The sequence below is a fragment of the Necator americanus genome, chromosome II (genome assembly GCF_031761385.1).
Source record: "Necator americanus strain Aroian chromosome II, whole genome shotgun sequence".
Taxonomy (NCBI): domain Eukaryota; kingdom Metazoa; phylum Nematoda; class Chromadorea; order Rhabditida; family Ancylostomatidae; genus Necator; species Necator americanus.
Window position 1 is genome coordinate 37,427,446 of NC_087372.1, and position 27,101 is coordinate 37,454,546.

Genomic DNA, 27,101 nt, shown 5'->3' on the forward strand with positions numbered 1-27,101 from the left:
CCTACGATGCAACTTGCTACGGGTAATAGAACACGAGCAGCTCGCAACGTTTCGGCAGTTGTGTGGGTGAGGCAGCTTTTGCTCTCCTTTTGAGTTTTTTTTTGGTTGGATTGCGAACGTTGGACGATGACGGAGATGCCCGCATTCTGTCGCATAGTAGGGTGCATCGTTGAGGAGAAGGGATCACGCCAGGCTGTTCCGCAAGCCTACTTCTGGATTACTGGCGGGAATTGGGAGTGATCGCAAACTTCATACTTCATTTATAATCGCGAACTACACCTTTGCCGTTATCTATTCGATTGGGGCGATACCTACATCGTTAATTGATACACTGTCTTTAATTTTAAGGGTGAGTGTAGCGCAGTTGGTTAGAGGTCCGTTGTAGCCAAACTGTCGAGGGTTCGAAACCGCCCTAGTGCAAACCAAGAAAACTTTCACCCCTCTGGGGTCGATAAATTGATACCACACTTGTCTGGGAGGATAAAAGCTCTGACTTTATCATCGACTGGCCCCCGCAAGTCATTGTATAGGCTAACAAGCGTTCCAAAACCTCAACGAATACGAATCAAAGTATAACGCATCCTGCAACGCTGTGGCGCATCCGAAGTGGATTGATACGTCAGTGACCTTATCCTTTTATCCTTTATCCTTTAATTTTAAATTATTTAAATTTTATCAGAATATTAGATGCTGAAGAAATAATGTGTGAAAAATCACAAAAATGCTTATTCACTCCTACTTCTCACTCACTCCTTTTTTTCTCTCACTCCTTTTCCTTACGCAGGTGCAAACCACTCAGCGCATCTCTCAGCATTATAGTGTTTTCATCTAAGTGCAGGTATGGAAAGTCTAATTTAAAACTCTAATTCAATATATTTCTACTCAAATATCATTGAATCTTAGTAATTTATTTAATTTGAAGACGGCATTTTGAAAATAATTAGTGTCAATTTTTTTTTGTCAGACGAAAGATTCTCAGAGATGTATAGAGAAATAATCGGTTAACAACTACTTTCACTGCAATAAAGTTGTTATTAAATTATTGTTAATTAGATGACGTTGGGCGTACAAAGCCGAGTACATACTTATTTCCCATGATAAAGCATTGCACGAACTCATTAACTCATAAATTAAGGACAACATATCAGGGAATTGGCGATGTTGGGGGTCTTTGTGAGGCAGTATGTGGGGTTCGTGTTGGAGATTATGTATGGATAAACGTGAGCGCGGCCTCCCGCTCAATTCTCCCTAATTGTCCTGAAAACCGATGTGGAAACGGCGTTTATTCCTACGAAGAAACACATAAGAACGCGGCTAATTTTTCGTTGTACACGTTTCGGTTCCCTCATCAGCCTATTCATTTGTTTTAACTGAATAAGCTGCTGCGGTGATCTCACTGAGTCTCGATCGTGGATGAGGCATGGTGTATAAAGAGCCATACAAATTTTGCTAACCTTCCCTCTTTTTTCCTCGGGTTCTAATATGTTGCTCGGAGCATGAGTGAAGAGAAAATGCGCCCCTGGTAAAAAATAATGACAGACTCAGAAAATTCCCGTCAAAATTAGAACAACGAAGTGGTCTTTGAAGAACATTGACTTGACACATCGGCTGGGCCATTATTATAACGGCGACCATTCACGCGGCCATAATCCTCAAACGATTCGGAAATGAGGTGGAACGCGTTCGAGCATCCGAAATAAATTAGTGGAGACCCTTTCTTGACCGAACCCTTTGTTTATTTTTCTACTTCATCTCTTATTTTTTTCTGATTTCATCTATTTATATTTTTTTCATCATGGCGTTCGCGCATCCGAAATAAATTTGGTAGAGACCTTTTGTTTAGCCAAACTCTTTGTTTGCTTGTCTACTTTATCTTTTATGAAGTTTTTTTAAAATTTTTTCTTAATTTTTATTCCTTTCCACCAAGTAAGGGTGAAATTTAACCACTTGGAGTTTGCATCTAGATGTCCTCGCACAATTATCAGGTTTGGAATAAAAAAAAAACTGATTACTATGTCCAGGTGAGAAGGAAGAGGTAGGCCAAACAGAGAAGCTGTAACAAAGTTAAATATCATAAGGTGAAATCAGCCGGAGAACAGCTTTTGGGCCTCGTATTTTCAACGAACGTCGCTTAAGTAAGTGACGCTTAATTGGGTATCTTTAGTAAAACACTGAGAGAAATATGTAGTTGAACAAATTGTTAAATTATTTTCTGAATTTCTTTGCAGCGTTTTACGGCTGCTAAGTTTATCATTCCGAGTAGACTTATGCTTAACTTGTAATTTATGGGTGTTCTTTTCTCGTATCAACTTAATTACGTACACTAATGAGGCTGCATTTACACAGTACCGTGAACTTCGTTAAAGATTGCTCCTTGAAGGACATGCTTCGGGTGATGAACAACAATTTTTCAGAACTGCTTTGCTATCTGTAATTTTTTTTCTACGAAAACTGATAAAGAAATGTACAAAGGGACCTTTTTTTTCTAGAAAAACTACGATGTCGACATTGAGCTGAATGAACTGGACATGGGAATGAACAGAAGAACATGGACAGGACTATTGGACTTGGCTGGACTATTAGGTGTTGAAGAAACGGACGACGATATTGCGAAAAAGCCTGAAGCTGATCAAAGTGAGTGTTGTGTAGTAGATAGCAGTTTTAGAAAATGGTGGAAAAATTCTTCACTGTCAATGGTCTCCACGTTGACGTAAGCAACCGCGACCTCTATTGCAGCGCGCCATCCTTGCGCCCTCCCGGCGCCCTTTTCCGATTCGTCGCAAACCCATTCGGACGAATCGCAGGGGAGGCAGGCCGCAATGGTTGCGAATTGCAGCAGAAGCTGTCGTAAGAAACAGCGTTTCAGGAGTCGCCCGTTTACACTGATACAGGGAAAGATGAACCTAATCACCTTCTTCCCCACAATCTACCTGCCTTTAAAGGCATCACCCCACGGATCTGAGGTGGTACGGATTTCAGGTGGAGTATTCGTATACGGGATAGTAGATTATGAATAGGGATGTGATTCTGTCCATTTCTTCCTAATTGCCGTAAAAAACGACCCGGAAGATACGGCTTCGGGCGTTCCGGCGCGCTATTTTCTACAAAAAGTTCGATTGGAGCGCGCCAGCCTTGTGCACGCACCGCGTCTTCCGAACCGTTTTTTTTACGACTATTAGGAAGAAATGGACGGAATCACCCCCTCTCCATAATCTACGATCCCGTATGCGAATACTCCACCTGAAATCCGTGCCATCTCAGATTCGTGCAACGATGCCCCTTTAACCTGAGATTTTTCTAAAGAAATATTTCTCTTATATCTCTTTAGAAAAAGAACTGTTGAAGATTACGTAAACTTCCTTTTCTTCTTTTTCTTTTTTCTTAAAAGCGGTTCTACATTTACTATAGATCAATATTTTAAACTGTCTTTTTTTTGGATATCTCGAAGAATATCCTAAACATTATTCATCACCACAATTTTTCTTTTTGAGAGTGCACTTTACTATAATGTTCAATCTTCTAACAACTAATATACAACAGAAGAACATAGTTTATGAATTTATATCTTTTTCTAGCTATTTTTCCTCATCTTTCCATTCGTTGTCTATATTATTAAATCTATTATAACCAGACAATAATCAAAATTCACTTCTTTACGAAACGATTGGAAGATAATTTTGATTTTTCTGTTGGCAAAAAAAGAAATATCCAGTTCGTTTGATCTCGTCTTTGGAGATTTTAGTGATTTGATTAATTAAGATGAGAAAATTACTATTTTAAGACTTGAGAAAATAAAATTATTATTAAGAAAATTGAATAGTGCAATCGACAGAGTGGTTTTTTCTTGCCTTGTTTTGCTAGGGACCTTCTATTGTAATGATTTGCGGGAACAAATTAGCACAAGGAGGGAATTGCATTTAATGAGAGATATATGCGTATCGATACGCGTTGATAGAAACGAGTTGAAACTGAAATTGGAAATGGAGAATGAGTTAGCTGTGGAGAGCGAAGGAAAACAGAAAGAGAAGGGAAACGAGCAAATTCGCTACGAAAAAATACACATAAGATGTCAACAAAAAGAAATCATGCAGAGCTCGGTGAGAAATTCGCACATGTTCCTCTCTATAAACCCGTCCAGACGTAGATTTACTGATCGACTTCGGTTGAAGCAAGTGAAGATGTTTGTTACATGTGATCTATGAACACTCTATGAACACTCTTTGAATATTTGGATGGAACACTCCTCTTTGAATCTTTTGGATGGTGCTAATAAAAGCGAATAAACAGATTTTGTGAATGAAATATTCACAAAATTAGCTTCATTGGTTTAATTGAGAGCTATGTTATTTAATCTGCCGAAATTCTTACAGTTTTTTCTCACCTACTGTTCTTACAGTCGAAAATGAGCGCTTCCATTTATTAATTTAATTCGATTTAATTCGATAAACAATTATAATTAACAATTAGTAACAAAACAAAACAAGCATGTGGATTTGGGGGGAGTATGCCTTAAAGAAGGGGCGGATGTAGCGCATTCGGTAAGAGGTCCCGCTGTATCCGCCCGATCGATAGGAGGTTCGAATCCGCTCTGGTGCTTACCAAGACCTTCATCCTTCCAGGGTCGATGAATTGGTACCAGACTTGTCTGGGAGGGCAAAAACACTGACCTGACACATCGGCTGGCCCCACAAGTCATTGTATGGGCTATTTACATGCCCGTAACCTCAAACGATTCTGAATCGGAGTGAACGTGGGGGCGCATCCCAAGCGGATTGATTGACGCCCGGGGTTTTATCCTTTATCCTTTTAATTAGATAAACAATCAAGAACAACTAATAGCAGAACAAAAAGGTCTACGGTTATGCCTTAATAAGTTTAGGAACTTGGAAGAATGAAGTAAGTAAAAACTTGCTTCATTTGTTTGCCATTTTTTAAATTTTTAAAGTTTTTTTGCCCAAAAAATTACATCAAAGTTCTCGATATATATATATATATATATATATATATATATATATATATAATTTGTAATCGCTCATCTCTCCTTACCGAGTGAATTCCGAGTGCAGTAACCAGCAGTACTCGATGTTTATGCTGTTTTTTTGCGAAGTTGCACGAGAATAAATAAGTTTGTATTATTTATTTATTTATTTATTATGCTCAATGGCGTGCAAAAAGAAAGAATATTGCAAGGGCATATACAAGACAAATACACTAAATACATAGTGAAAAGGCAAAAAAAAAGAAATGAGCAAGGTTTCGTGTACGATTTTGGACTAGCTTCTTTAGTATTATATTCGTATTACATACTTTATTATTGCGAAATTATTATTATTATTATTATTATTATTATTATTATTATTATTATTATTATTATTGTGTGATGTCGCCTACGAATAATTTGACTTTGAAATAAAATAATAATTTGACTTCTGCCAATTACCGTACTCATAATTCAGATCACCACGAGAGCTACGGGAAAGTCTAAAATTCAATTATCTAATTTTTGCTTGTTGTGCTACAGTTATGAAAATGCGTAAACGAATGTAACGTAACTACGTTAATTGCCAAGGTGACACTAATATCCTCATATATTCTTAGCTTCGAAAATAACGTTCGACGTTAATAATAATAGTAAATGTGGTAGTCATTACCTTCAGTTAGGGATTTAGCCAGCCGAAAAATGATCATTTAACTTAAGAGGAACCAATTTTTTTGTTGTTGTAAAATGAGCACAAATAGTAAATAAATATTCAAATAGTAATCGTAAGCGAGTAATAGGGATCTTTGTGGAGAAAATACGAAATGAAATGACGGATGTGCGCTGTCCTGAATCATGCTCCAGCTCAATCATCTATGATAGCTGTCTTGCGCAGATTATGATGGGAATTACGCTGCTCAACTCACATCGAATCTGTCAACTGACATCAACACCCTATAAGTTGACTCATCCATCTTCTTGTGAAATTTCTAGATTTTTTTCCAGATTTTTAGAGGCTCATTTAAGAAAAAAAACTAGGTATTACATTGTTTGTACATATTTTTCTGCCTCATCACATCTTGTGATGAAATTTCTAAATAATTTCTTTGAGGTTTACTTTAAAAAACGTAGATATTACATTGTTTGTCCATATTTTTTTTAATTGAGAAAACTCACAATGGCATTATTATTATCATTTTTATTACTGTTTTATTATTATTATTATTATTGTTATTATTATTATTATTATTATTATTATTATTATTACTATTATTATTGTTAGTATTATTATGTATTATAGTATTATCAATATCATCGCTGTTATTATTATTACTATTACTATTATGGTTACTATTACTTTTATTATTATTGTTACTATTATTATTTTTTTTATTTTTTTTTATTATTATTGTTATTATTATTATTGTTATTATTATTATTATTATTATTATTATTATTATTATTATTATTATTATTATTATTATTATTATTATTATTATTATTATTATTATTATTATTATTATTATTATTATTATTATTATTATTATTATTATTATTATTATTATTATTATTATTATTATTATTTTTTTTTTTTTTTTTATTTTTTTTTTTTTTATTATTATTATTATTATTATTATTATTATTATTATTATTATTATTATTATTATTATTATTATTATTATTATTATTATTATTATTATTATTATTATTATTATTATTATTATTATTATTATTATTATTATTATTATTATTATTATTATTATTATTATTATTATTATTATTATTATTATTATTATTATTATTATTATTATTATTAAGATGACTTATTCTTATTATTATTATCATTATTATTATTATTAAAAAACTTACTATTATTATTTTATTATTATTAATCCTGAAATTACTTCATTATCATTATTATTATTATTATTTTTGCCATTATTATTTTATTACTTTCTCCCATATTATTATTAAATTAAAATAATTATTATTAAAATTATTATAATCTATTATTATTATTTTTTTTATTATTTTTTTTTTTTTTTTTTTTATTATATTATTAAACCGTACTGAAAAATTATTATTATTAAATTAGTAGATATTCGCCAAAATGTGCCTGTGATGTTAATCTCAAATTTTCAAAAAAAAAGAAAAAAGAAAGTTAGAATAAGAAGTAGGATGTTCACTTGCTGAAATTACCTTGGATTTCTTGAAAATATGTCCAAGAATAAGGCGCTCTTTTTACTCTCACAAGCTATTTTTCGTCAATTTACTTCTTCATACTGCGATTTTTTTTCGATGTTTATTGTTTTAGATCGAGGACAAGTTGAGGAAAAGCCAATGATGATGATCCATAAAGTCATCATAATGAAAAATAATATTAGTTTATCCTTGGAAAAATTTTATTGTTTCTGATTTGTGCTGCTGTCGTTGTTCAGAGCCGAACGCAAGATTAACCAAATCTTTTTTTTGCTGATGATTCGGTACGTTCATCTTCTTTATTGCTTAAAATAGTGAAATATACCGTTGTATCTTAACAAAATTTTGTGGAATTCTTGAAAAACACGGTCTATTCTATTTATTTGTGTTCTAACTATCCTAATTTGCTTATTTTATTTTCTTCTTTATGGAATTCATTTTTTTCAAATTTATTATTCTTATGATGAGTCCATAACGATACGCAGTGCGAAATGCCAAGCGTTTAGGGTGGACCATGGTCATTTTGGTTCAAAGTATAGGTGAAATATTTTTAAAAAATATAAAAAAATAAACATAAAAATTATATGATAATGAAAAATGCAAATAAAAATGTATGAAAATATTAATATAAAGCAATAAAAATAATATGATAATATAAAGGATATATAATAAGTGAAATGTAATAGAAATTAAAGAATATTTGGAAAAATAAGAATAAAGTTATAGTAAAGTGATTGTAAGCTGTACATTCGTTATACCTGCAGATTATTTGCTGCTCAGAAGCTGTTCGAGCTCTAGACTATCGAAAATATTTGCATTACGATGTAGTTAGCTAATATGAATCTGAATTTTTATGCAAAATATAAATTTTGGCGAATAAAAGCATGAAAAATCTCTTAATCCCAACTCTACTGTGAATTTTAACCGTTCATCAGTGTTTTTTTTCCCCAGATCTTACAATCAAACCGAAAATCTGCCCATTACGTGTTGGCTGCGCTGCACGAGTACGATCCTGGCGTATTGACATGAACTATCCGGCGAATTCAACGCGGTTAGGAGCAATTCGACTGGAAAACGCTATGTTAAATTCAACAGTGAGTAGATTCAACATTTAGTTTTTTTTTCTACCAAATAATAATGTTATTATTTATTATATTATTTGTATAATTATTTGTTTATTATTACTATTATTTCCCAATTTCAGCTGAAATTACATGAAACTGTAGAGACGTTATCGATAGCGTTACTTGTTGACGGGCTACGGATTGACGATCGCACACCATTCTTTTCGGAACTGTATCCGGAAAGATTAGTGTTATGTCATGGTGGTGCAAGCGTTTTACCTAGTCATGCGGAGGTTACAATTCTGAAGTACGATGCTTTTGATGGAAAGTAATAATTTTGTAGGGATAGAGCTTATTTTTTTCTTCCCTTAAAGGTATTTGGGCGAAGACAGCACCAGAGAATGTGATCTTCGAGTTGGTATAGTGGTACCGGAGACGATGCAGTTGTACTATGTTCATACGCACAGGTACCAATTTTTTCTCCACTTTCTGTTTTTTTTTTCAATTTTTCCCTTTTTTCTCTTTCTATATTTTGATCTCTCAATGTTCTTACGTTTTTCGAACCTTCTGTTCGATGACTAACTTTTACTTTTTTTCAACTGTATGTGTTATTCAACATCCTTACTTGACGAACCATCTATTCGGTAACGGTGCTTACTTTGTTTACTGCGTTTGAAAGATTTGTCTTTTGAATACTTATTTGAACGATGCCCAGGTGTTGTAAATTTTTGATTTGAAAACGGATGCTAACCTCTAGAAAGAATGTACAAACGCTAGTAAGACCTGTTACTGTATTTATCATTGAATTTACTTTGGGATGTTAATTGTTAAATTAAAGGCATCCTGAACTCATTGGCAGATACTACCATTACCTTTTTACAAGTGATCTAGATCCAACAATCTTAGTCCAACGTTCCAACAATCTCTTACAATCGAGCAACAATCTTAGTATTTTATTTTATTTTTTTTTTTTGAAAAAGTATTCTTGTAGATTCTTCTGCGCTTTGACGGACTTTTGGTTGCAGTTCAATGAACTTCAGGATCAAGTAGCCAAGAGCAAGCGGATCTACGTAAGTTTCGAACGTCTGAGATCCACTTGAATTTGTGTATCGCCTACTTATGAAGGTTGTCGATGGATTGCGTTCAAAAGTCGCCCTCGATGTGGATGTCAAATGTCCAACGAGCATTGTACTTCCACTGAACCAGTGCAGTGATCAACTTCTTGTTCTGGAATCAAATGGACTTCGATTACATAACGCATTCAAACCGATGAGCCATGTGGATGATGTGTTCCAGAAGAATTGTGTTGATAAGGACTATGGATACGGTTGGTTACTGTAACGAGGACACGGTTTTTCCTCTGGGTGAGATGTTATGTATTTCAGACGCTTCTGTTGATTGTTTGCTGGATTGCCTGAAAGTAGTGCTGACTGAGTTACGAGCTTATGAAGGGCGTCGTGTGGTGACACCTCCCAGAAAGGATGACACGGTGAGTGATGTTTGGGGAATGATTTAAAATGGTTTACAGTAGTTAGGTGTTACATTTCTGATTAATATTGAATTCGTTGGAAGTTAGAGTGTCAAAAATCATCCATCTAAAGGTATCTTAAAATTTTTCTGTCAGAATAAGGAACAAAGCTAATTTCCTTCCATTATTTTTAATTTTAAACTTTTCAAAAAAGGATGAGTTGGCCACTTCCACTTCCACCTCGAAGCCACTTCCACCCATCTTATGACCACCTAGGTGTTGTCAAATTAATAAACAAGCACTAACTTATTTATTGTGTTTTTGGTATTTAAGTTTGGTATTTAAGGTTTTTAAGGTACTGCATGCTTCAGTAAACCAGTAAACATATACTTTATAGAGTGAAAGTAAAAAATGTTACAGTAATAGCAGTTCATTTCTGACACGATTGTAGCGTTGTCTCATCTACCATTTAAGACTGTACGCATAATTGGTCGCGGAGCTTTTGATTCGTTTGCGATGGTTAGTTCGATGGAATCAGTGTTTAGTCGCCGCTTCGACCTATTCGTTGATGTTTTCCGAAATCTGGACGGTATCCGATCGCATAACGGTAATTTCTTCAGTTTTATTTAGTTGTTTCTTTTAAATTTTATTCATGGAGTTGTCTGTTTCACGTGTTCATTCTTCATTGGTACATTTTAGTTCTATTTCATGTTATTCCAAGTGTGTTGTATCTATCTATTCCTGTGTTTTTAGCACCTGATTTGACAGTGCTGACTAGTATAAGTAAATTGACGTGGCGAATGACATCGGATTTCTACGTTTTGTTTCGTGGTGTGCTTGAGAAAAATTTTGGTGATACCTTGATCCCAATTGCTGAGACAATTCCGATTGAAATACTGCAAAAACCGACTACAGGATGTGTGAGTTGCTGATTTTTTTTCAGTTCGTTTTTTCCTTCTCACTTACCACATACCACTTTTTGTGAACGCAAATTGTCTTTCTTTGCGGTAAAAACTCCCAAATTACACGATTTATTATGAAATGGAGGGAGATTCTTTAGAGAACTGCAATAGAAACTATAGCTATTTCTAAAACAAAAGTTTGACAACACAATGTTGTGGGGAAATGCAATATTCTCACAAACGAACTGTTTTCTGGTGGCTCCTAAAAATTTGCCATTTTTATTGATCCATTTCAGGAAGTGGGTTCCGATTCCAAATATGCCACGCTTTCGTTTCGTTTGCTTTTGGATGAAGTGCAGCTAGATTGTCAGGTTGGTATTGGTGAAGTGTGTATTTTTTATCCATAGTTACTGTACCTCTGTTCGAAACATCACAGTCACTTTGCTATCGTCAATTTGATCAGTGGACTTGACGTTCTACCTTTAATATGATACTTGTCGTTGAATGCATTCATGAAAATTCTTTTGTCCGAAATTTCGAGATTTCCGCTTATTTTGGTGGTCACAGCTCTTTTCACTCATCACCGTACGAATCTGAAGTGGCGCAGGTTTCAGGTGGAGTATTCTTAAAAGTGATAGTAGATTATGGAGAGGAGGGTGATTCCGTCCATTTCTTCCTAATTGCCGTAAAAAACGGCCCGGAAGATGCGGCGCCGCACAAGGCTGGCGCACTCCAGTCGAACTCCTTGTAGAAAATAGTGCGCCAGGACACCTGAAGCTGTATCTTCCGGGCGGTTTTTTACGGCAATTAGGAAGAAATGGGCGGAGTCCACTCCCTCTCCATAATCTATTATACTATCCCGTATACGAATACTCCACCTGAAATCCGTACCACTTCAAATTCGTAGAGTGATGGCTTTAAGAATTAGAAGCAGCGAACTTTGTTTCACTTTGTACCCAAAAAATTCAACGATCTGTTTGCTGTTCTTTCAAAAATGACTATCGAGAAGCTGTCAGAATTAAAAACATATTACCAATAATATCAAAATATTATAGTACAACATTACAAGAGAACAAAAATTTGTTTACTTAACGGGAAGAGTTCTACAGAACGAAGCAGTGCTTAGAAGAACGGAAACAAAAAATTCCATTGGCGAGAAAGTAATTCAAGACCCTTGAAGCTTAGTGATCAGAAGGACATACTTCTGAAAAATGAATGATCCAGAAAGAATATTGATTGCAATTGTTAGGGAAATTCGACCACAACAGTGACGAGAACGCGTACACAAGGACAAATTCAAAGCGTGTGATCGAAATTTGACTTGTAATAGCTCTGAACATTTGCTATTTTCGAATTTTTCACTGTTACATACTGCCTTGTGAAAATCTCCAAAATTTCCCATTATTCGCCAATTTCTTTTTCTTAATTTGTTGACTTCAAGTTCTTGCCAAATACTGGTCGCAACTCGTTTTAGGTCCCACTGCAAGACTTTGGCCCGTCGCCTAATACTTTGTTTGGTCAACGTTTCACTCCTTTTGCTATCATGCAGCTTCAAAGTGCCCGTGTCAGCTTCGATGTTTTTATTGACGGTCAAAGCGAATTGGATTTGGTTTGTGAGAAAAGTCACCTACTGGACAACAGAAAAGGTTTGTTCCTCTTCCGTGATTATCCTGCATTAGAAAATCTCGTAGGTTCTTTTACTCATTTCGGCATTGAAAAAGGTTTATTTTAAGTTCAACTTGGTAGCGGAACGAAGAATTTGTTCACTACAATCCTTCAACCTCGTGAATCTACGGGAAATAAGTAATTGTTTTCAATTTTCCTTTTTTTTTTCTTGTGAGTTTCAGCTCAATTCATCTAACTCCGATGTTTTTTCTCAGTTTCCCTTTGATGTCCGAAGCTCACATAATGATGCGGAAAGATGAAGTCCCGGTGGTCACACTTGTTCTGATGCACTCGCGTGTCTTACTATTGTACGACTGGCTGAATGATGCGAAGAGCTTCATTATGCTTAGCACGGACTTTGTTCCAAAATGTGAGTTTATCTTGATGCATCCGCACGAAATAGTGGTCACTCATTGTTGATGAATTCCTCAAAATTTTTGCTAGCGGTGGTTTTATGTGTTTATGAGATGAAATTGTTAACAGTCTTTATTATGGAAACGTTTCGCTGTCATCCCCTTCGTCAGAGGCTGGAAAGTCAGCACATCCTCATCTATCTTCTAAAATACTCCATCCGGAACAAGTTACCATCCCATAAGAGGTTATGCCCAAGACGAAAAACCAAAAAAGTCCAAATCGTTGTGTTTATCCAAGTAGCCGCGGTGTTAGTGAACCTCCGCTTGATAGAATCGTTCCGCTAATACCGAATAGGACCCGACTCGCATTTGAACCCGTAGATCAAAAATTCCGCAAAAGTCTTGATACAGAGCTTGCTCGTTGGTCACGGCTACTGCACTCTTCCTTCCTATTCATTTTTGGACTTCTAACGTTTGTCCAGAAAGTTCCACGAACCACAATTTCGAGTTCGAACCGTAGTATCGTGACAGCTTTGCAGACGGAAGCATTTTTTTTTTTTGCTGTTGCTGCTCTTATCTTTTTCATGGAATATAACCCCAAAAATTCAGATATTTGTGTAGTTGTGTTGCACAACCAAACCAAAAAAAAGGAAATCTGTGGAAACAGCTGTTTTGCTTCTCAATCCATCCTTAATTCTCAGTTTCAGATTTGCAAGTTTTTTTCCATTATTATTTCGCTTTTCTTCTTTACAGTTTATTTTCATTGTACTTTGGTTTGATCCAGTATAAGAGTTCCACTTCTTTTTCTCACGCTCCCTGACTCCTCCTGTTTTTCGTTTTAGCTCTATTTTTTGAATTCCTTAGAAGGTTACTTGCGCTGCATTAGTTTTTGATTTTTATCGGATTTTTTTGAAGTAGTGATAAAGTAGTGATTTTAAGTAATGATCTCATAATTTCTACCTCAGTGATCTTATCTTAGCCAGATTCTTCCAATTTAATCTTGTAAATTTACTTTTGTTTGAGATCGAGACGATCCCGTCCGTTACGTGGCAAACGGAGGAGTGCTGGCACGAATGGGCAGCGCCCCACTGGAGCAACAACAAACTGTAGCACTGAAAATTACTATAAGGTAACTAGTTTTCGGTTTTTCTATTGTATAATTTTGATATCTTTGTCGTCTAAAGGGATTCGGATCTCTATTTCCTGGAAAACCCAAACCTGGACAACAGTTTTGCCGTGGTAGCGACCACTAACGCTGTCTTGAACCTGAATGACACTGGCAACATGATTTCGGCTAATTTGGAAATACAGGTAGTAACGTTTAGAATTACAATCTTATTTGTTATTTTATTTGTTTTACCTTAAGAATATGGCTGTCGCATGGTGTTGTATGAAAGATGAGAAGCGAACGTTGAATCAGTGCTCGAATGAGTTCAGCATAGCGGTAAGTATGGCAATGACTGACCCGGTTACACCAGCAACAGAAGCACCGCGAGGTTTGCCTTCGTTGGCTATCAAGAGACATTCTTTAGAGGTGAGGAAGTAAATTATTAGTATTACTCCTTGTTAGGTTTTTTCACCTTTGTTTTCGTCACTTTAAGAGAAAGACGTTTTCCTCATTTCAGATCGATATTAATGGGATGATAGGCAGGCTCTCTTACAAAGATATGCGAGTTTTACGTGCAACAGCTGATGGTTTCATCAAAAACTTCTACGAGAATTGCTCAAAGACGATGGTTCCAACCATAGGAACACCACCATCACCAAAAAGTACGGTTTGAGATTCTTGGAGTGACGACATTTTTTGCTTTCTTCACGAATTTGTGGCTTTTTTCTCTTATTTTTTCCTTAATTCCATTTCCACATTGCCTTTTTCGTCTATATTTGATTATTTCTTTCCTACGTCTTTTTGAATCCATACTTTTTGATCAACATGAAACAAGGTTTACCACAGCTAGACCATTTCTGTTAGTGGCTTTATTTATTGTGTTTCTAAAAAATTTCCCACCTAGAACGGCAATTTGAAACGATGAAAAGAAATCTTTCGCTGCTTGATGTTTTCGTTTAACTTTTTTCCTGTCCGATCCCTTTACTCTCAGTCTTCCGATTTCTTTGTTGAGTTTTTTTTTGTTCTTCCAAAATTGTGTATGTAAAATTTTTTCCAAAAATGTGTATGTAAAAAAATTGGCACCTCTCTTTTTTTCATCATCCAATATTTAGGCATCGAAATCGGACGAGTTTTGCTAAAGACTGCACGTGCAGATCTTTGGCTACTGGACGATTTTCAAGGCAGTTCAATACCACTGCTGAGGGTGTCATTGTCAAGTAAGGCTCCTTCCCAGTTAGTACACAAGTGTTCCTAAAAGTTTTGTTCTTGTTAAGACCTATCGATCGATCGGCAGTCGGAAGACCGTTTGGTGTCGAATTTCGCTTTATCGGCTGATTACTTTAATCAACGAGTATTTGGGTGGGAGCCAATGGTTGAGAAATGGTCGGTGCTAAGATTCCTCATGGTGAGGAAGGACAACACACAAAATGTGGATTTGGTGGCTGGTGAGTTGACTCTCTGCTCTTTTTTGCCTGGGAGGGACAAAAATATCCAAGAATTTCTGCTTGTTTTTTTTCCTTCTTTTCTAAATTTACGTTTCTAAGTGGATTTTTCACTTTTTCCATGTTTTCGCATTTTCTACATTGTGTAGGTGGGGCATATAGGTTAGGAGTTTTTAACTGGCTAGAAAATTGATGGAAACAAATGCTCATAAATATCCATATGTTGTGGAATGCAGAGAAGCTGACTGTATTTTCTGTAAGTTGTGTTCGCACAGTTTCCTGTCTAAAAAATCACAAGCATTATTACTGTATGGTTCAAACTAATGATTTTTTTGTTGTTTTTTTTTTGCGATTTTTACTTCACAATCTTTGCAGTAGTTTTTTTTTTACTTCATTTTTTTTCCTTTTTTTTTTGGAAGCGAGTACTCGCAACATACACCAGGTGTTTAGAATCAAGAAGTACGTTGGACATCAATATCACCCAACAACTAATGCAACAAGCGGTGCAGTTTGCTTCAAGATGGCCAGCAATTCGTGCGTCGTTCGAGCGCGACGATTTCCGGTACGGTAATTCATTTGACCAGAAACATTTCACAGATGTAGGTAGTTATGATTTCCCCGAACATGTGAGATTCTATTCATTTGAGGAATTCGTGTGCACGATCGCGTTCGGACCACTTGCCATATCTCTTCAAAAATGAGACCGGTTGTGAGGTTATGTTCAGTACTGGTGAGTTTGAAAGTTAGCAATTGCATGCCCATGAAACAAAGTCAAGCTGAACCGGACAATTCTCACCCAAAAATCCATTATTTTGTCAAATTTCCTTCAAAAATAGGCATCAAGTTAAAGCAAGGACTAGTTCTCGCGGATCACTGAATAACTTTTCGGTATTTTCACTCGAGAGGATACTGTAGGCAATGGAAACTGGCGCTAAAAAATTGTCTAGATAGGTCCAAATTCATAAATTCGTCTTTGTCAGCGTCAGTTTTATCGGTCCTTGTCCCGCTTAGTCGTTACTCGAGTAAAATTTATGATTGATATTTGTACCAGCTTAGAAAGTTTTTTAGGAAAGCTTATTTAAGTTATTAGGAAATTCCAGGAAGATTTTGTTTTTGTGAATGTTGTCTCCGCGTTAAAGGCACCATCCCACCTATCTGGAGTGGTACGGATTTCCGGTGGAGTATTCGTATACAGGGTCGTAGATTATGGGGAGGAGAGTGATTCGGTCCATTTCCCCTAATTGCCGTAAAGAATGGCCTGGAAGATACGGCTTTGAGCGTTCCGGCGCGCTATTTTCTACAAGGAGTTCGATTGGGGCGCGCCAGCCCTGTGCAGTGCCGCATCTTCCGGACCGTTTTTTACGGCAATTAGGAAGAAATGGACAGAATCACACCCTTCTCCGTAATCTACTATCCCGTATAAGAATACTCCACCTGAAATCTGCACCACCTCAGATTCGTGGTATGTTGCCTTTAAAAGTTTTGGTAGCCGTATAGATCGTATGAGTTGTGGAGAGGAAAATTCTTAAAGTGTATTCAAGACCATTTTTTACTTATTTTTAAGATTTATACTTTTTAAAGTGTTCCAGCTGTCGAAGACATCCAATTAGCTAGGAATCAGCAACGAAGAGCAACAGTACGATGGATTACTGTCCCCAAGGACAAGGAGCATACATTTGAATTTCCTGCGCGATTGCTACTTTACTCGGTAAGTTTCTGTATTGTGATAAATACCTTGTCCTAAAGTGGTTCCTTCAAGAACAAGTAAAAAAAAACCAAACGATGACTAAAAAAGGGAATAAAATTAATAAAATTATTATTACTATTTATTAAATAAAAGATGAAACCTAAAAACGTTAGATTGGTCGAACTCGGATTCTTCTATCTGTAGACAAATAAGTCATACTTGTGGAGAGCGGGAGAAAACGAGGCAGGGCTGATTAACATTAATTGAGCTTTACCTTTTGGCGTTGTGCCTGTTTTTTATTTTATTTTATTGCTTCTTTGTTCTGTTTTTTTGTTTTGTTTTTATTTTATTGAAAATATGAATAAAAAATTCGTACTTTTTTATTTTTCACAATTTTTATAAACTTAAATCTTCAATTTCAGTTGTTAACAATGTTTTTTTTTCAAATTTCAAAAGTTTCATAGAGTTTAGAATACGATAATTGTTGAATTTACGGCGCCTGCTACTTTTATGCAACTGCCGACTCTCTTGTTAGAGTTAATGACTAGAAGAAAAGTACTTTTGCTTAAAAAAAATATACATGACAAGGAAAACACAAATACGTTCGAAATAGTATATTCTGGATCGATTTATTTATTTATTTATTTATCGATTTCTATTTCAGCATTCCGAGCGTGAACCTCCACGTCAAGTAATAGTGAAAGTGAACGGCTGGGATGAGATTTCACCTGTTCACGTGGATGCCTGTGGAACATACTTTAGGCTTGTTAAAGCAGTGAAGGTAACATGATTTCTTCAGTCAGTACTGAAACGGTGGCTACTAAGGAAACTTCCAATGTATAGCTTAAAAAGACCGTGGTTGTAGGATCTGATCAGCGGTTCACTTTTTTCCCTTAAACCATAGAATTTTTGTGTTGAATCACTTCGACACGGAATAGCATAGTAGTGTCTTCGATTTCTGTGTTTTTGTGAAAAACATGAAGAAAAAATGTTGGAAATAATGCAATTCTTCTGCAACCTTTTTTTTGTGAGGGTTTAGATACCGTGATCGGAAAGGCTCCAGCTAAATCCTTTAGATTTTTTTTGTGAAGCTTCTGGTCCTCGAACGAGCAACGGGAAAGTAGGGGAAACTCTCAAATTTCAAGATTCGTTCTTCTATTTCTGCCGCTATTTCTTAAATGGAAAGAATCAAAACACTCTAAACAGGACCTTTAAATCCCGGAAATAATTGCACTGATGTTAAAATTCGTAGCGTTGCAGAAAAAATTCGTTGTTACCTTCGCATCATGATTGACGGTTTCGAAATGGATAAACAGAGTGTGAAAAAGCTGGAAAAAGTTTAGCTATATGATGGATGTTAAATATTCCATTCCTAATGACGATTTCTGGAGATTGATAGGGGGGACTTGAGTGATACTAGTCCTTTATCGATTGAAAACTATCTTGTTGAAGAGAAGTCAAGTTTTTTTTCAAGGTGTTTATTGTCAGAGTATTAACACACCTTATGAAATTAACTTTAAAACTGATAAACCCTCTATAGAAAGGTATGCCAATGGCAAGAGTAGTGATCCGAGTGACGATGGAAAAAGACGGGAAAAAGGTGGTGGCGGTGAGATCATCGATCGACATTCATAATCAGCTACCACATCAGTTGGCGGTTTTTAGTGCTGAAGACGGAAAAGGTTTGATTTTTCACTCCTTTCTCTTCTTTTTTGTTTCTTTCTCTGTTAATTTCTGTTTTTTTTTCAACTGGATTCTATTCCATTCTAATAGTAGATCGCTTAGAACTAATGCTCGTTGAGCCGTCACAATCCAGGCCAGTTCCTCTACAGTTCGCTCATTGCCAGTTTATGGTGAGACCAGAGGGCTGTCAAGTCCACGAGAAGGTAAATTTCCCAATTTCATTTGGCTGAATTAATTTTCTTTGATAAAAGCTTTTTTTGTAATAGGCGGAAATAATCTGGAAAAATGTGCGAGTAGCAGGCGAAACGCTCAATAAGACAGAATATTTGGAAAGTTCTAAGAGTTACTATAACTACTGGTGAGTTTTTAATGTTTTTCATGTGCATTATCGATTGAGTGATGCGCCTAGATCTATCCATATCTCAGGATGTGCACATCAGTTCGTCGCGAACACTATCCTGACCACGAAGGTTTGCCTGGTCATTCAATTTATGTGGTAGCACCACTTACAATCCAGGTTAGTAGAGCTTCTCCCTTACGTGGGGGTCCAATTTTTGATTGGATTCAGTTAATCAATTGTAGTACAAAAAGAATGTTTATCTCTTTTTTGGAAAAAATTCCCAAATTCCACTTTTTTGTGGAGAATCCTGGCACCAATTAAGATTTAAAATAGTAATAGAAAAGAAGATTTCAAATTCAAGGAAATATTTCAAATATGACACAAAAATACAAATATCAAATAAAATTCGTCCTCTACATTTCATTTCTATATAATTAAGCGTGATTTATTAAATAAGCTGGTGTAGTGAGGAGAAAGAAATGGTAAAGAGATCATATGCACCTTCTGTACAATGTTCTAGGAAATCAATACGAGTAAAGGAAGTCAGATTTTATTTCAAAAGAGTTAAATGTAACTAACTGTAAAGAAAATACAAAATCAGATGTACAAAATAATAATGATTGGCTTTCGCAGTCGGTGATAAGGGAAGAGGACATGTGAACTGAATAGTGACCACGGAATGATCCATAGATGTTTACGGGATCACGACTGACTTTCGATGGATCTGTTTGGCGGGTCCATTCGAAAATTCGAATAGATCCCGCTGGCTTTGACTCCAGATTTTGATCTGTCACTCTTATTGATTCTTTGTTGTCCTCTACAGTTCATTTCTACGCAAAACTCCGTAATTTATGAGATACGCCAGTGTAATGAGATAAAAGAAATGCTAATGAGATCATAAATGTTTCAGAATCTCTTACCGATTGATGTTGAAATCCATATTTTGGATCATGTGTTCCCCGTAGCGGCAGGAAAACTGCATATGATAAGCATAGTAAGTCCAGAGATCACATTTGGTTCACTATGAGGACTTTTCCATGGAAATAATTCCATGTTTGAGGTTGACATAACGAAAACACTTGCGATACGTGTAGTCACAGATCGGCTACGGACCGTTCAAGAGTGCCACATATCAAAATCCAGCATAGGAGAGGGACAGCTTGTGTCGTTGAGGTACGGGAAAGGTTTTTTTTTAGTTTTTTTTTTTTGGTTTTTGTTGTTCAATTATTCTCTGACCATTCTGCTCGTGTTGTGATCTTGTCTGTTGAATGAGAATTATTTTTGTGTTGACTTTTAAACGGTCATTCATTGATCATCGTTAGACAACATATTTCTTTCGTTCCATTAATTTTTTTTCCTGAAGATTGTTGCTGTGGTAGTGGTCTAAAGGCACCCTATCACGAAATTGGCGAAGTTCAGATCTGTCCACGAAAAGATAAAGTTATGGGATCAGATCACGAGTATGAGAGCGATCAATTGGAGGGAGGGAGGATGAGCGTGATCGTGCTTATACTCGTGATCTACGCCCCAACTCCTATGTTTTCACGGAGAGATACCGAGTCGTCATTTTCGTGGTATACTCCCCTCAGGCTACCGGTTCTATCTCTTTGAAGGTTTGTGATGTGAGCTCATTAATCTATTGTATCTATTATCATTATTATTTATTATATATTATTGATGCGAACATTGATCTATTATCTTGCTTTGAGGTTTCAGCTACTAGGAAGTTATAGTATAGGCAAAACGACATGAAGCACGGTACAGTTGCAGTACAGTACTGCTTCCTCCACCGCACCGCTTCAAGCGCAGCCGCCTACGCATGAAGGACGGTGCAGCCGTGTAAACGACTGCGCTCGAAATGGTGCGGTGGAGGAAGCGGTTGGAATCGTAACTGTACCGTGCTTCATGCCGTTTTGACCCTATTTTACATAGGAAGCAACCCTGACCAACCAGATTTGTTACATCTTCTTCCTATTCTTTTTCGTCTTCTTCACAATTAGTGTCTTTCAGAGGTTAATTCGGTGCGAAAACTAGTAACCACCATTTACAGGCTACAAGATGCCAACAAACGTCCGTTGGATATGTATGGTAACGTTCGACTTGGTGTTGGAGGCTCTATCTCATTGTCCTTGTGGGTCCCATATTGGATAGTAAACAAGTCAGGTAAGCTTCTCTTTTTCATGTCAGTTCAAGTGTATTGGAGCAAGACAAAAAAATATTGGAGAAAAAATAACTATGAAGTAGATAATTTCAAGAAGTTAGTGTGTGCAGAGAATTTAACGTATACAAATTTTTTATATTAATAAACCCTTTAAATCTAACCCGTGCTGCTTGTTTCCTGCTTCTTTTCGGACCTGCACCGGAACTTTCTTTTGTTTTTTTTTAATTAACTTTTTTTTTATTAAGCGTAACCCACTGGTTTACTAACATATTTAACGATTTGAGGTATTCCTCTAATTCTCAAGCAAGAAGCTGCTGATAGCGAAGCAGCTGGCCAGATGGCTGAGCATGAGCAGGCTAAGGACCGGCATCCGTTGATGTTTAGCTTTGCTGACGATGGTTGTCCGAAACAGTGAGTTTTGAATAGTTATTATTATTTATTTGGTTGAATAATTAGTGTGGGACCCTTGTAACAAAAGATTTTGTCATTTTAAGATGCGTGGTACGAGTTGGACATGGTCTTGCTAAGGAAGCAAACTACCGGCCACGTTACAGCCACAAGTTTGCCTTAACTCCTGGTGTACAAGCACTAAAACTTAGCGTTGTACATGAAACACTACCAACTTTGTAAGTTTAATTCTTTTTTCGGCTTTTTCCATCATATTTCGAATCTTGGATAGAAACTAAATTGTCTCCAGGTACTATAACATTGGTGTGGAGGTCCGTGCTGGAACGGGGAGATACAAAGATACTCAAGTAGTGCTGTTAACTTCTCGCTATGTCATAAGTAATCAGTCATCGTTCACGTTATCCGTCTGCCATCATGATCTCATTGATGTGAGTGATTTTTTTTGGATATTTTTTTTGTCTGTTTGTTTGTTGTTTTTTTTTTCGAAGTCGTATGTCCATCTTAGGGATACTTCATTGACTTTAATCGTGTTTATGTTGAATTGATATCTAAGAAAATTTGAACAAGAAGAGAGGAATGTTCAAAAATTTTCACTGTAATATACGTGCACTATTAAGTATAATATAAAATTTATGTTACTATTTTATATATTACATTATTTGTACTATATTATACGGGATTTATTTAATTTATTTTTCCCTCATTCTTGCTATTTTCCATTATTTTCGCAGTTTTCCAAATATTTCAAGGCATTATTCACCCGTATTAAATTTAAATTTCTCGATTGCTGCATCATTTTGTAGGACAACAGTGTCAAACTTATATTATTTTCTCGGATTCTGACGTTCATGAATAGCAGATTTCTGTAGATCTTGCAAATTCTGACCGTAACGATGTTTAGCGAGTATCTGAGCACGTGCACATTGCATCACAATGCAGTTTGGTATGGAATGAAAATTACGAGGATTGTCGACAGATGTGTGTACGTAGAAGCGATGTACGACATTGGAGTTGTCCTTTTCGAATAGATCGGATAGGATCATTCCATATTACAATGAGGTACGGTACATTACAGTGCAGTTCAAGCAAACTCTAAGAAATCTAATGTTTTTTGTGTTGTCCAGAGATGCCGATGAAACGCCGAGATTTGTTCGCGTTGAGATAATTCTGAACAGTGCCGTTTTTTGTGTAACATTCACGGATGCTGATTACTATCCGCCGCCTATTCGAATAGAAAATCAATCAGACGTGAGTGACAATTATCCTACAACATTTGTACGAACGGTCTTTGAACCTTTTGATATCCAGGTACCTGTTTTATATCAACAACAATCAGAGGGTCCCATTGGCCAGCATCTAAGAACTATCTGTAAAGCAAGAAGTCACATTGACTACGCTTGGGATGATTTGTACGGAAGTCGAAGAATGGTGCTGCAGGTAACGTTTGCAAACACTCACTCTTGTTTTTCTCGTTGTGGAATTTTTTTTTAGCATTGTCTCAATATTTTAAGATCTCTCTTTGAATTATCGTTTTGAATTTTTGCAGTTTTTACATTTCTAAGAAATAAAAATATCCAAATAAATGAATGTTTTCAAAATAATAAATAAAATAGAAAAATTTAAAAACATGCATACATTTCTATAGCTGCTTTTTCTCCGTTCAGACATCATTCCAAGCGTTTACTTATGTTGCTACTCACCACCTGACACCTGTATATACTGTTTTTTTTCCTAAGTCTTGTTTTTTTCTTTTCCTCCATCTACGACGTCAGTAATTTATCTTTCCAAGTTTTTTGTAAGTGTCGAGGAGAAATCATTAGGCGATGGAGATCTGATTTACAGTATTTTTAGACATAAGTTTTTGGTTCATGGAATTCATGTTTTGCAGACTTTTTTAAGAAAAATTATTACATCGATGTAATGTTACTATTTATTTTCTACAAACAGCGGGATTTAGCAATTGAAAGCAGTGTTCGACAAAAGATCTTCTCTTGAAACTTCTATGTTCTGCACTTCCCCGTCTTTTTTATAACTATGAATTACTTTTGACTTTGTTTCTGATTTTGTTGTATTTCAGGTTTATGAAAACAAGAGCCATGTTTACGATCCGTCGGTGAAAGGGATTGGACCTCAACTTGTATACGAGAATCATATCTACATACAACTAGCGGCTTCATTTAACAAGTACGGGCTGTTTGAAATTTATGGTTTTTGCTTTTTGTAACTAGTTGTTCCTGAATTTATGGTCTTTTCAGTGTTTCGAGCTCTAAAAGAACGGAAGAGAATGAATTAGTCCTCGAAACCCTTCAAAAAGGAAAGGTGATCCTGAACAAGCAGAACAGGGTGGATGCGAAGTAAGCAACTGTATAATTTGACTTCCTACCGTAACCTGTTATTACTTTAAAAGCAAAAAATTTGGTCTTTTAAGCAGCGGCAATCAACTTTGGGTACTGTGTAAGGACGGGTGCATAGAGAATATAGGAATGTCGTATAGATCTAAGACAAGAATGGTTAGTTGCTCATTTTTTTTTCGATTTCGTATGATTTACGGAATTTTCTTAAGGTGCTGGATGTCCTGGAACGAATGGGATTCCAACTGATGATGACGCCTCGGCAATCCTCTCGTGATCGATTCCAGAAATGGAAGTTCTCATCGGTAAGATTATTTTACTTTTTAGTTTTAATCTCTTTCAGTGGAAATGTCAGGTAGAATCAACGTTAACGTTGTTTTTATTTACATTTCTCATTTCAGGATGGTCGACTGTATTGTCAAGGTCTTTCCAACATGGCCGTTACCCATCGATCGCCGGAAATTTTCATGATGAGATGTGAATCAAACCGTGGTGACGTAGTGGACCCTTCTTCTCAGGTTAGTCGCTCTGTAATGTTGTAAATTCTCGTGTAAAATTGAAAACTTATGGGTTGTTTGCTTTGATCCTTTTTTTAAATGAAGTTCATTGGGTAGGTCTGGCGCGTACAACGTCAACGGCCAGGTAGCGGAACGTTAGAGGTCGAATGCTTGCATAGTGGCCCAACTTTGGTGAGGGTTATTCCTTGAAAGTGACAATTTCTATACAAATCTTCTTGTTCAGGTAGTACGAATAACTGACCGCGAGGATCGTTTGAGATGTACGTCAGTGCCGTCCATAATGAAGTCGATAAAGCCAGGTGTGATTTTAAAATTTTATTAAATTTTGAGTTTACCTCTTGTGAAAGAATGCAATGTATTGGAATCCTCGCGAGAGGGAAATCTGCGAAATTTCTTAACAAGACTGAGATAATTTCTTCTTAAAAATTTTCACGGATTCACGTATTCATCAGCATTTATTCTTTCGTGTTTTTTTTTCTTTTTGAGGTTTTTTTTTAAATTAAATGAATTTAAATTAAGCTGGCCTGGAAATGAATGTCACTATGAGAGCTGGTCTTGGTATATCGTTAGTCAATGGATGTCATGAGGAATTGCTGTATGCAAGATTTGGAGGAATCGTCCTAAGCGCAAAGCGACTGGAGGAAACTTATCTAATGACGGGAAGTGTGGATGTGATCCAGGTGCTTCTAGTGATCGAATAGTTTTCTCTTGAATTAATCCAAATGGTTTTCGTATTTAATTGTGAGTTTTGCATCCAGATTGATAACCAGCTACTGAATTCGGACAAATGGCAAGTGCTTCATTGTCAACCAGAAACAATTGGCGCAGATGAAGATGGTTATGGGAGTTACGTCAATGGGGATCTACCACCTGGTGTAAGTAATTGGCTACTTTGTGCTTCTTTTTCAGCGATTTTTTTTTCGAAATGTCTTTAATTTGCCTATTCTGACTATATGACATTCTTATTCGAATGTGCGACGAAGCTCTCACAAAAAAAGGCTTGCTATTTGTTGTTTATTTTTTCATATTTGTATTTATAATGAGTGTTTCTGCTTTTCCAATAACAATCGGCATTACAGTAGTTGTTCTCCAGGTCTCAGGAACGCCTCGACCTGCTTTAAAGTTGGAAATGAACTGTACACCCATGAAGCATTACGACGCTTTCGACGTTAGTGCTACTTTAAGCTTTGTAATTGCTTTCGAGTTGTGAGATTGTCTTGGAAAGAAAGTAGAATATTTATTATTGTATGGTTTAAGAAAATTTTTAGTGTTTCCGGATAAAGTTGTGTGATCTTGATGTACAGTTAGACGAACTACTTCTTTGGAAACTCGTTCAATTTGCTCAAGCTTCAGATGCTGCTTCAAGTGTTCAGCAGAAAACGCTCAGTTTGCCGCCAAATACTGAGTGAGTTATGGAGGAATTCCACCTTGATTAATTGATTGATTCCACCTTGTTGCAGAATGTTTGGGATCTGTAGCAGCCCATCGTTTGTTATTATTAACAGTTTTTGATTTGATTTTCTTCACACCGTAGTCCTGTAGTTATGAAAAATTCCCAAGATACGATTTTTTTCGTGCATTTCCTCGTTTTTTTTCTTCTCTAGTTTCTTAGAAACTCCCTTTCTGGCTTTTCCTTAGTGCTCTAAATAATCGTAGGCTTGAAAAATTATTTCAGAAAAAAAACTGAAAGGGATCGGCGTCTCAGTCTCCCTAGAATCGAAGACGTTCTTGGTTTTATTTTTATCTTTGAAAGAATTATTTGACGAAGTCTTTGCAGCTTGGAAAGACCGGATCCATTCCGAACGAGAAGATGGTACTTTGGGACATTGGTTCTTGAGATGGGTCAGATCTCCTTAAGTGGTGAGTGTTTTCAATGTGTACTGAGAAAAGAGCACGTGTGGGCAGTGTTATAGTTGCCTCAGTTGCTATAACAGAAAGAGGTTGAATTCTGACGCCACCTTCAAGTGCAAAATTAAGTAACTGACTGAGTGAAAAAATGACTTGATCCTTTCTTTTATTAGGATTTTGTACCTAACTTTGTCAGATTAATTTGGACTTATTTTTTTTTCTATTTACTTGTTGTCTTCCTAGAAAAAAATGTATTAGCCTCACTCAGTGCGTGTTTATTTTAACTCGTTTCCGGAGTTTCTTGAGCATTTTTATTTCGCATTCACTAGTTACCAGCAGCTGTTTCGTCTACCGCTTGTGTTTCCTATACTTAGCTATCACCTACCGTTTCTATATTTATCTATCTTCAGTGTGATATTTCTATGAACGAATTAAGGTTGAAGTGACGAATTCATCGTAGTTGAAGGTTACAGGTTATACGGTGTAAACATACCAAGATTTTTCAGTGGTGACCGTTTCAAAATCGAGCCTTCCACCGGAATGTCGACAACTGAAGCAGCAGTTCAACATAAAATTAGTTTCATTCGAGAACGCTACCGTCTCGCTGCCGCCATTCCGTCAATTCCATTACTTTGAAACGAGTTCATTCCTGCTGGAAAGTTTGCAGAAATTCTACTTTGGTAAGACATTACCTAACAGATCTTGCATTTTATGTACAATCTGCTTTTGCTTTTCATTTTTGCATTTGAAGAATTTTATTTGCAGCTGAATTACAAAAGCAAACATTGAATATAGTAGTGACGTTGGACGCATTCGGAAATCCACAAGGATTGGTGACAGATTTGAAGGATTCTTTCCAGGTGACGTTCTTCATACAGTGTTGTTCAAAGATCGCTTCCGACCGCTATTTTGTTGTTTTTTTTTTC

General features: G+C 36.1%; 1 protein-coding gene across 2 annotated transcripts in view; it reads left to right on the top strand.

Moving 5' to 3' along the window:
- The window catches only part of RB195_020676 (uncharacterized protein), a gene marked incomplete at both ends in the record, with an annotated part of 39,097 nt that overhangs the window by 9,508 nt on the left and 2,488 nt on the right, over window positions 1-27,101 (top strand). Inside the window, 51 exons of one of the 2 annotated variants that reach the window (XM_064189074.1) lie at window positions 7-66; window positions 2,490-2,634; window positions 8,129-8,271; window positions 8,382-8,548; window positions 8,616-8,708; window positions 9,233-9,311; window positions 9,367-9,568; window positions 9,627-9,730; window positions 10,184-10,316; window positions 10,463-10,629; window positions 10,908-10,982; window positions 12,086-12,257; window positions 12,345-12,414; window positions 12,492-12,646; window positions 13,653-13,758; window positions 13,814-13,940; window positions 13,996-14,163; window positions 14,255-14,399; window positions 14,850-14,954; window positions 15,012-15,182; window positions 15,630-15,741; window positions 15,827-15,909; window positions 16,769-16,887; window positions 17,531-17,647; window positions 18,407-18,548; window positions 18,652-18,752; window positions 18,816-18,907; window positions 18,976-19,066; window positions 19,800-19,883; window positions 19,950-20,062; window positions 20,940-21,052; window positions 21,335-21,461; window positions 21,545-21,676; window positions 21,748-21,886; window positions 22,360-22,517; window positions 22,583-22,706; window positions 22,767-22,895; window positions 23,536-23,642; window positions 23,714-23,812; window positions 23,887-23,968; window positions 24,022-24,114; window positions 24,211-24,327; window positions 24,424-24,498; window positions 24,551-24,626; window positions 24,847-25,007; window positions 25,086-25,202; window positions 25,421-25,495; window positions 25,596-25,732; window positions 26,105-26,187; window positions 26,682-26,855; window positions 26,941-27,035. In XM_064189074.1, coding sequence (XP_064044955.1) covers window positions 7-66; window positions 2,490-2,634; window positions 8,129-8,271; window positions 8,382-8,548; window positions 8,616-8,708; window positions 9,233-9,311; window positions 9,367-9,568; window positions 9,627-9,730; window positions 10,184-10,316; window positions 10,463-10,629; window positions 10,908-10,982; window positions 12,086-12,257; window positions 12,345-12,414; window positions 12,492-12,646; window positions 13,653-13,758; window positions 13,814-13,940; window positions 13,996-14,163; window positions 14,255-14,399; window positions 14,850-14,954; window positions 15,012-15,182; window positions 15,630-15,741; window positions 15,827-15,909; window positions 16,769-16,887; window positions 17,531-17,647; window positions 18,407-18,548; window positions 18,652-18,752; window positions 18,816-18,907; window positions 18,976-19,066; window positions 19,800-19,883; window positions 19,950-20,062; window positions 20,940-21,052; window positions 21,335-21,461; window positions 21,545-21,676; window positions 21,748-21,886; window positions 22,360-22,517; window positions 22,583-22,706; window positions 22,767-22,895; window positions 23,536-23,642; window positions 23,714-23,812; window positions 23,887-23,968; window positions 24,022-24,114; window positions 24,211-24,327; window positions 24,424-24,498; window positions 24,551-24,626; window positions 24,847-25,007; window positions 25,086-25,202; window positions 25,421-25,495; window positions 25,596-25,732; window positions 26,105-26,187; window positions 26,682-26,855; window positions 26,941-27,035 — 6,054 coding nt within the window. Of the gene's footprint in view, window positions 1-6; window positions 67-2,489; window positions 2,635-8,128; window positions 8,272-8,381; window positions 8,549-8,615; window positions 8,709-9,232; window positions 9,312-9,366; window positions 9,569-9,626; window positions 9,731-10,183; window positions 10,317-10,462; window positions 10,630-10,907; window positions 10,983-12,085; window positions 12,258-12,344; window positions 12,415-12,491; window positions 12,647-13,652; window positions 13,759-13,813; window positions 13,941-13,995; window positions 14,164-14,254; window positions 14,400-14,849; window positions 14,955-15,011; window positions 15,183-15,629; window positions 15,742-15,826; window positions 15,910-16,768; window positions 16,888-17,530; window positions 17,648-18,406; window positions 18,549-18,651; window positions 18,753-18,815; window positions 18,908-18,975; window positions 19,067-19,799; window positions 19,884-19,949; window positions 20,063-20,939; window positions 21,053-21,334; window positions 21,462-21,544; window positions 21,677-21,747; window positions 21,887-22,359; window positions 22,518-22,582; window positions 22,707-22,766; window positions 22,896-23,535; window positions 23,643-23,713; window positions 23,813-23,886; window positions 23,969-24,021; window positions 24,115-24,210; window positions 24,328-24,423; window positions 24,499-24,550; window positions 24,627-24,846; window positions 25,008-25,085; window positions 25,203-25,420; window positions 25,496-25,595; window positions 25,733-26,104; window positions 26,188-26,681; window positions 26,856-26,940; window positions 27,036-27,101 lie in introns of those variants that run through there. The other variant, XM_064189073.1, reaches the window with a different exon arrangement.